The sequence below is a fragment of the Trachymyrmex cornetzi genome, unplaced genomic scaffold, assembly GCF_001594075.2.
Source record: "Trachymyrmex cornetzi isolate Tcor2-1 unplaced genomic scaffold, Tcor1.1 scaffold1354, whole genome shotgun sequence".
Taxonomy (NCBI): Eukaryota; Metazoa; Arthropoda; class Insecta; order Hymenoptera; family Formicidae; genus Trachymyrmex; species Trachymyrmex cornetzi.
The window spans coordinates 223712-233446 of NW_017295933.1; the positions used below are offsets into that span (position 1 = coordinate 223712).

At 38.0% G+C, this 9735-nt stretch overlaps 1 protein-coding gene across 3 annotated transcripts in view; it reads right to left on the minus strand.

The window, feature by feature from the left end:
• The window catches only part of Actn (alpha actinin), a 27619-nt gene extending 21945 nt beyond the window's left edge, over window positions 1–5674 (minus strand). The window contains exons 1-2 of one of the 3 annotated variants that reach the window (XM_018522571.1): window positions 4441–4574; window positions 3825–3958 (exon numbers count right to left, since the gene is read on the minus strand). In XM_018522571.1, the coding sequence (XP_018378073.1) occupies window positions 3825–3926 (102 nt within the window). In that variant the 5' untranslated portion in view covers window positions 3927–3958; window positions 4441–4574. Of the gene's footprint in view, window positions 1–3824; window positions 3959–4440; window positions 4575–5489 lie in introns of those variants that run through there. The other 2 variants (XM_018522569.1, XM_018522570.1) reach the window with 2 other exon arrangements.
• Window positions 5675–9735: the final 4061 nt, after the last annotated feature.

Consider the following 9735-nt stretch of genomic DNA (forward strand, 5'->3'; position numbering starts at 1 on the left):
ATATATATATATATATATATATATATATATAGATATATGTATATCTAACTAAATGTACAGATATTTGCGATAAGGTATGAACGCAGGCGTAGCAGACTCTCCCCTTAAATTCTTGTCATACATTCTTCATCGGATCTTATAAAACTTTCGCGAATTATATTGCAATAAACTATTATGTATAATGATTTTTTAAACTATATTAAGTAGCATTTCAATTAAAAATTAAAATAAACAAAGGATAACATGTTCCGATGTAAGTAAGGAATAGAATTTATTTATTTGTAAAACAAATAAAATACGTGAGACATAATAGTCTAATAGTTATTTCTACCAACATGTTCTTTGACCAATTTCAATTAATAATAGATAAACGTAATTAATTGATACAAATTCGTAAGTCGACAATTTAGAATGAGCGCAATCAACGTTATCTTAAAGAGTTAACGTTTACGATTCGTAGATAAAAAAAATTTAGTAATTTATATTTTATTCACTACGTGAATAATATTTTATATTTCTGCTAATGAGAAAGAAAGTCTAAATATGAAAATTACGAGTTGCTTGAATTATTAATTAATTTATTGATCACAGACAACTTTTTGTTAAAAAAAAAAAATGAAAAGAATAAAAGAGGAAGAAATTGACTTTCATTGTTTTTGTGCCTCTCATATTTCCTTCCTTCCGCTTTGAGTTTGCGGAATCGCCGTTATAAAACATTATTCGAAATGATGAAACTTTGCGTAAGCTAAGCTTTTCTGCGAAACATGAATAAACGTTCGATACGTCGTGCGGTTCGACGAACGATACAAATTTTCACAGCAATGTGAGGTCTCAGTAAATGCAGGTTTTCGGGCCGCGCACGTTTCCGGAACGGGGTACGCGAATCTCTAAAATTAGAGGTATTACGAAAAATGTTCGCGGCGCAACTAGGGTTGCCAACTGTCCGGTTTTCATGGAGTCTTGTCCGGTATCCGGTTGACCCGTATTGACCTCCAAAGAAATACAGAGTAGCAGAAGCCATTATAACCAAAGATGCCCGGTTGACAAGTCAAACCTAACGTTATATATCTGATTTTTAAATATATATATATATATATATATATATATATATCTAATTAATATAATAAAATTTGCATTCTGAAAGAAAATTTATAAACAGAGTTTGCGGTTTTTAGCGATCCTAATTTTTTTTCTAAAAATCTCAGACGCGTTACGTTTTATTGACGTATAATGTTTGATGTGTATAACCATTATTATCAGTATCGGCTTAACATAATACCCGACTTGATGTCGCGCTGTCACTTAACGCGACCAGACACGTCGGACTGAGGAGGGAAAAAAAGATAACGAGAAAGAGGAACGGCTTTGTCGATACGAAGGGGAACAGCTACGAGTCATCGTGAAAATCACGAGCATGACTCATTGCGCTCTTGATTATTTTTGTCATAAAGTCTGAAAATACAATCCAAAGGGCTGCGGCCGATATACGAGAAGAGGTGGGGACTCCGGGAGAGCCTTGAGCTCCTGCCAAAAATGAAGAAAACACTTGCAAATGCATACTCGAGACTGCTCCAATTTATCAGTATCTAATGGTTTCGTCAAATGTACGTATAGATCTTATGAATAGATCTAATGAATAGATCTATGAATGTACGAAACAAGTTGTGAAGCGAGAACCGTAAAAAAAGAGATGTTCGCGAGAAGCTCGAAATTCACTTTAAGGCCCGGTCTTTTATTTTCTCGTTAACTTATGGTTATATTTAACCTGATAATAATATATTTTTCTAGCCATGATTAATCACCGACCTAATAGTTTTGTAGTAACTTTTAAAGTTATCACTATAGAACCATCAACAAAACAACATTAGTTTAACGTTAATCATAGCTAGAAAAACACAATTTGAGAGAGAGAGAGAGAGAGAGAGAGAGAGAGAGAGAGAGAGAGAGAGCATTAAGTTAATCGAGATAAAGTCTAAACCATAGATTAACCAGATAATAAAAAATTGAATCTAAATCAGATAAATCATATTTTCTCGTTGTCTTTCTACCACCTGACAATTTTTGTCTAAACATTTCCGATATAAATGTTATGTTTTAACAACAAAATGAGAAAATTATTTGAAACATTTTTAATATTTATTAGCTTTTTTCGAAAATAATATTTTAGATGTAAGACAAGCACATGCAAGAGAAATGTAATCCTATTTAGCAGCGTTTGAATTACATTTAGAAAATCATGTAATTGAAATGCATTTATAAAAGTATAATATACAATTTATGTGCTACGTTTGTAGCATATATTAGTAGCACATGTAATTAAATTATTAAGTTGTAGTACATTTCGCTTTTCATTTCCTAAGGCTTACTTTATAATTCAATCATGATCTATCACATGATATGTCAATATTGATAATAATAATTAAATTTCCAATAAACACATCTTTTTAATAAAACAAATTTTTTAGCAAAACGATAGAATGAATTTATTTTATTTGTTTCGTATTCGTGAAATAACGAGGGATTTATTATGAATGTACAAAAACGAAGTGTTATAATATTATGAATTCGAATTACTTGATGCAGGTATTACTTATTCAACTTCATCGATAAGATTAGTAATCTAAAGGAATTGATTTTTGAGCTCGATCATCGTTTCATTCTTATGTAAGTTACTTTTGGCAAACGAGAGTATCAATGACTTGTGATACTGTTATTTAATTCTTTAGCTACTTTTAAGCTCAAATTCTTTTTTTCACTCTCAAAGGCGTTTCATAAACATAAAAAGAAAGACTTGACATATTTATGTCACGTACACTCTTAGAGATATATATAAAGAAAATTATTCAATTGCATTTCTATTATGAAAGTGAACGTAAAATACGAATGACTAATTTTTTTTATGTATACGTTTATACAGCTATGCAAGTCTGGATAAACCTTAATGCAATGGTGTTGAATTCCGAGAGACTAAATACTCGGCCTTTTTCTGTTCTTTACAATAGGCAGCTGCGCTTGTGTCAGATAAAGGAAAAAACCGACCTAATGTTCTCTCTCTTTCTCTTTCTCTTTTGAAGGGTACAGGTGTACATACCGGATCTCGGTATTATCTATGGTTAGAATGTATTTGTGGTAAGGTGCAACTGAATAAAACAAATGTAAGATATTTTCTTCGAAATTTTCGTTACTCTCCCTAATTAGGAGCTTAATGAGTTTCGGTTTTTGCTAGGCTCAATCACCTCGATCTTCTCCTAAGAGTTAAAAAGTGAAAAAGACAAATTCGATTGTACACAATTCGACGACAGGTTGCGTGACTGCTCTTTGCATAAATCGAGAGTTACTCCTACAAAAATATAACATAAAAAAGTGCGAGATGAATGAATTTACAGTCGATGGTGTGGTCCGATTTGAAAAACAACACAAATTGATACAACTAGACTAAGGTTACCATGAAATCTGAATCATACGAGTATATTATTTTAAAAAGAGATAATTCGAGAGTGGAAGAAGGGGATATTATTTTTTCTGCATTAAATGTAGGTATTTAATAAAATAAAATTTCTAAAATATATTATAATTTTTATTGACAATTTTTATTAATATAATTTTATAAGTATAAAATTTCAATTAATGACTAGAAGTTTTGGGATTTTAAAACGAGTACAAAAAGTGTAAACGTTCACATGTATCTATTTTTAAAAAACTACAGAAAGGTTGGTAATCCTAGACTAGATCCGAAAAGACTCTCAAAGCAAAGGAAAGAGGAACGAAAGAAAAACAAAGAGAACAAAAGGAAAAAAATCTCGACTATGATAACACTTACTCACCTTTTTTTGCTGCTTCTCCCAAGCGGGATCCAAGAGACCCTCCCTCTCCCATTCCTCCTCGGGTGCCATGTATCCATCCCCGTAGGCCTCCATGTCGTTCATCCTGCCCGCTTGTGTGTGCGTGTCTCACGTTCCTTCAAACGCCAAAAACTTGATGTCACACAACTTCGTTACGTTTGTCTCGTTACAATGGCAGAAAGATTCGGCGGCTGGCGTGAGAGAGAGAGAGAGAGAGAGGGGGGGGGGAGAAAGGGACAGAGAGAACGAAAAACGAGAAAAAACCCCGAGGAAAAGCTGTAAACGCTCCTTTCCTGCGAAACGGCTGAGAGAAACGCTCGATCAAAGATCGATATGTGTGTACGTTCGTTTGTACGATGACAGCGACGCCGACGCGTATATCAAAGAGTGGGAAAGGGTTTGAGATAAAAAAAAATAGAAGGGAGAAGAGAGAAGGAAAAAATGATAAAACCAAAGGAGTAATGAGAGCGATGACTAAAGAATGGAGGTGAATTCGGAGGAGGGGGGGATTGCGAGCGAGATTATCTTCGGATCGGCAGAGGGAGAAAGAAAGGAAGAGAAGTGCAACGAGACCCAACAACCCAATACGAAAACGTACCCACTAAGCCCAGAAAACGTTCGATTTCGTGTCGTTCCTTCCCTCGCGCTGACCCCTCTGCCACGAATCTGACATATACGATTTGCTCGCCGGCGCACGATTTCCCCTACCCCGCCTTAACTCCGTATCCGTAACATCCCCGCTACCCCTCGTAGAGGTGCAAGTCTCATTCGCTGTCTACCATTTTCTTCCCAGCTGCTCATAGCTTCTCATCGGGGAAGGGGAGACGAGACCCCTCCCATTCCGACTCCTTTCTAAATTCTTCTCACCCCTCTCTTCCTCGATCGCAAACACTCACTTTGTAAATGAATGATTGAACAATGCAAAAAAAGTCTGATTTGCATTTGTTGGTCTAGAGTGGAGACGAAAAAACGTCAGAGTACCGTTATGGTATACGTATACAAAAATGTGACAGTCGTGACTATCGAATATAAGTTTTTTGTCGTGTTCGACATTCCTCAATTCGTGTTTAGTACCTAGGCCGCGTTATGGGCTGCGCACAATGAAAGGAATAGGGAACAAAGAATAAGAATTTACATCTATCAGAAACTGTGTAGTCCACAATACATGATTTCTGATAGGTTGAAATTGTTATTCTCTATTGCTGGATTCACACTGCATCCGATTTGCGTCGTACGACGCTTTGCAACCAATCAGAAAACAGGATTCCGATGGATTTTGCTTTGTATCATCAGAATCCTGTTTTCTGATTGGTTGCAGAGCATCGTATGACGCAAATCGGATGCAGTGTGAATCCAGCATATTCCCTATTCCTTTCATTGTGCGTAGCCCCTTAATGCCTAGTTTATGCTTCTGTCTCAACCCTAAAATCCTAAAATTCAGCCAATGGAATACAGATTTCAGTTAGGACCAATTAAGAGAGAGACTGATAGCTCTATTGGCTAAATTTTAGGATTTTAGGGTTAAGACCGAAGCATAAACCAAGCATAAATTATTCTATGATGCGTCCTAGGGAGAAAGGGAGGGGGGGGGGGGGGCTCGCGAGACATTTCGTTACACGAACTTGGGCTCACTTGCCCGAAACTAACCTTCCTCTTTCGCGCGCGCATACACAAGCACGCACCAGTCCGCTGTTCGCTTGCGAGGACGCAGAAGCGACGAAAATAGCGTCGGAATCGAGTGCAGCTCTTTCACCCACACACGTAACTAAAATAGGACCGACGCGCGGTCCGCGCGAAATTCCCGAGTCGATCGAGGCGACGTCATTCTCGTGAGAGATTCTCGGGTATTATTGCCAACTCGAGTTGTCAAAATCTCACTAGACGTTTTATATTTCCTGCTAAAAATCACTAAACTCCTATGTGTTTTCCCCATCAAAAACCAATAAGGGCTGCCGCACAAAAAATTCAATAAGGTCGGAATCAGACAACGCATTGAAAATTGAGATTGATGATTGAAATTTGACCAATGAGAACAAGGAATTTTTGTTCCTATTGTTTTGATTGGTCATATTTCAATCTTTCAATCTTTAATGCGTAATTTAATTCCGGCTTAATGCTGGATTCACACTGCATCCGATTTGCGTCGTACGATACTCTTCAACCAATCAGAAAACAGGATTCCGATGGATTTTGTTTCGTATCATCGGAATCCAGTTTTCTGATTGGTTGCAGAGCGTCGTACGACGCACGTCGGATTCAGTGTAAATCCAGCATATGGTCGGATTCAGACTATGCATTGAAAATTGAGACTGAAGATTAAAGATTAAAATTTTCCCAATGAGGACAAAGAAATTCTGGCTTTTTTTGTTCTGATTGGTCAAACTTCAATCTTTCAATCTTCAATCTCATCTTTAATGCTTAATCTGATTCCGACCTAACGGTCAGGTTTTCGACCAATTGAGTTGCTCGATTGTTACGGTTAAGGTTACGGATGACCGAATCGAGCAAAGCGATTGGTTGATAACCTACGCTACGTTTACGATTACTGTTACAGCTCTTCTACAATAAGCCGCAAGTCTGTGGCGTCGTCTACAATACACGAAGTAAAAAGAGTAAGAAATTGACCAATCACAGTCGAATGTGAGAAGAATAATCGACTGTGATTGGTCAATTTTTTACTCTTACTTCTTACTCCGTGTATTGTAGACGGGCCTTGAAGTTCTAAGGGCTGTCGCACATACCTTTCGTAACAGTAATCATAAACCGTACCGTAAGTATCAGCCAATCAGAATTAAGAGTTCAAAAGAATTCTCGACTGTGATTGGCTAATTCTTATGGTACGTCTTAGGCCGGAATCAGACTATGCATTGAAGATTGAGATTAAAGATTAAAGATTGAAATTTCACCAATGAGGACAAAGAAATTTTGGTTCCTTTTGTTCTGATTGGTCAAATTTCAATTTTTCAATCTTCAATTTTATTCTTCAATGCATAGTCTGATTCCGGCCTTAAGCCCCAGCTACATCTATCGTAATGTTTATCGTAAGCTCCTTACGATTCTTACGATAGCCAATTAGAAATATCAATGTGTATTGTAACGCTTTTGATTGGCTATCGCAAGGATCGTAAGAAGCTTACGATAAACATTACGATAGATGTAGTTGAGCCTTTATGATTACTATTACGGAAGGTGTGTGCGGCAGCCCTAAAGCCCATGACACATACAAGAACGTAAGACCGTAGCACGCAAGCAGTAAGTGAATTGGCCAATTACAGTAGAGACCGTAAGGCCAGTAGCGAATCCAATGTTACGATTTCCTTACTGATTACGTCTTACAGACTAAGGCTGAGTTTCCACTGAGCGCGTCACGCGTCGCTTTGTCGAAGGAAAGAAAGAGAGGGGTTGTGTATTTATATAATCTTATCTCTTTCTCTCTTTCATGACGCGACGCGTGACGCGCTCAGTGGAAACGTACCATAAAGGATCATCTACAATAGAGATCCGTAACCATAACGTAACCGTAATGGTACGTTTTCACTGAGCGCATCACACGTCGCATTGTCGATCGCGTACGATGCGACGCGAAAGGGAGAAAGAGAGGGGTTGTGTACATATATAAACTTCACTCTTTCTCTCTTTTGCGTCGCGTCGTGACGCGATGGACGACGCGAAGGGTGACGCGCTCAGTGGAAACGTACCATTAACATAACATTACGGTTACGTTACGGTTACGGATCCCTATTGTAGATGATCCTTAAAGGTAAATTTTTACGGGCTGCTCAAACCGGCTGTTTCAGAGACAAAAAGAATCACGTGGTCAAAATTGACGAATATCAAATATCCATTTTGATCACGTGATCCTTTTTGTCGCTAATAGCGTTTTCGATTGGGGTGCACTGGCTGCACTCAGTGTCAAGAGCGTGTTCGATTGGCAGTGCCAATGCGCATTTGGCTAGTGTCACGTGTTCATTTGATCGAACGACACTCGCGTAGTGCGCACTCAATGCGCACTAAGTGGCACGAGATATTTTGACGGTGCCAGTTCAGTGCACGTTTTATCACAGTTAAGGATATACATAGGGACAAGCAAATCTGCGCAGTTGAATTGAAAACAGGGTCTTGTCCCTACTCTTAATATCTTTTACTGTGGTTTTGTAACATTTTGTTGAACATTGCTTCAAAGTGAACAAAAATGAGTTTCAGCTTTAGCACTGACAATCTTGGCGTATTCTTTTGAACTTGCACTATTCAGTGCAACCCATGGAACTCGTCTAGTGTTGGTGTGAACTGAGTGCGCACTGGTGCGCACTAACTTTTGCCCAATCGAAAACGCTATAAAATAGCCGGTTAGAGCAGCTCATGAAAATATACCTTTATGCCTCCGGCACACCAGCGCGATGTTCGTCGCGCGCGACACGCGATATCCAATGAGTGTACAGCTTTACCGATGTTCTCATTCTAAAGGTATACTCTCATTGGATATCGCGTGTCGCGCGCGACGAACATCGCGCTGGTGTGTCGGAGCCATTATGTTTTTCTATGTGCTCCCGGCTAAAGCGATCTTAAGTCATAATCGGTGAAGTTGGCCAATAGCCAACTTGAACGACTTAGTTAAGACTGGTTAATTTCTTATGGCTTAAGGGGATACTGGAGTGACGGTCGAAGTTAATCAAAGTCGATAGTACAGACTTTTTTACATTCCAAATTCGATAATAGTGACATCTTTCATTCATTTCTTATACTTATCTATATCGTTGTGTCTCGCTCAAACGCATTCATCTGTCCTTATCTGACGTATTGCAACGCCATCTCTTAGAAAGAGATCAACTAAAATACTGCACGGTTTCATGGCTTCACGTCAATTTTATTTGTAGTATACGAACGAAATTTTTGGCGACTCTTTTCTCTTGTACCAAAGCCTCTACATCGTTTCTAAAAGCATAGGATTGTTGTTCAAGGTTTTCTGTAGGCTGCTGGCTACTTATTTTAAACGGGTAAAATCTGAAACTCTTATATGCAGCACATATTGTGACGAGTTGACTGCAGGAGCCGGTGACAAAACTACAATTTTTAATTTTCTTTCATTTTTCGCGTTACATTGTAGCTGGCAGCCTGTGTTGTTGTCGATACTTTGATTGTGGAGAAGGACTTTTCAATCCATAAACACAATTAAGAGAAAAGAGTCTTTAAAAATTGATGGTAAAACAGGACACTCCAGCATCCCCTTAAGGCTTAAAACCCTATTGTAGATCCGGGGTTACCAGTAGTGTCTATACATTGCGTCCAATGCATTTCAATTAAAATAATTAAATATATCACTGCGCATGCTCTGACCAGAGAGAAATCTGAAAGAGGCCATGCCGGTTTTTTTTCCTGTTAGAGGCTCTGCACAATAAAAGGAACAGGGAATAGAGAATAAGAATTTCAACCTATCAGAAATCATGTATTGTGGACTACACAGGTTCTGATAGGTTGAAATTCTTGTTCTCTGTTCTCTATTGCCTGTACCTATTTATTATAGTGCGAAGCCCCTCAGACTACGCATTGAAGATTGAGATTGAAGATTGAAAGACTGAAATTTGATCAATCAAAACTATAGGAGCTAAAATTACTTGATTTCTATCGGACAATTTTCAATTTTCAATCTTCAATCTCAATCTTCAATGCGGAATCTGATTCTGGCTTTAACCATTGAAATCGCCCATACACTACCGCCAGTACATCCATTTTCAATTTGAGAACTACGTGATATACATTTTCTGACACTATCGATAAAATCGTATTGTCGGAAGTATAGATGTGGTTCGTCTCTGTACTAAATCCTCAGGATAGAAGCGTGCCGACTATTCATAAGAGGGATAGTTTAATGAGTCCTTGAACGAAAAAATTTTAA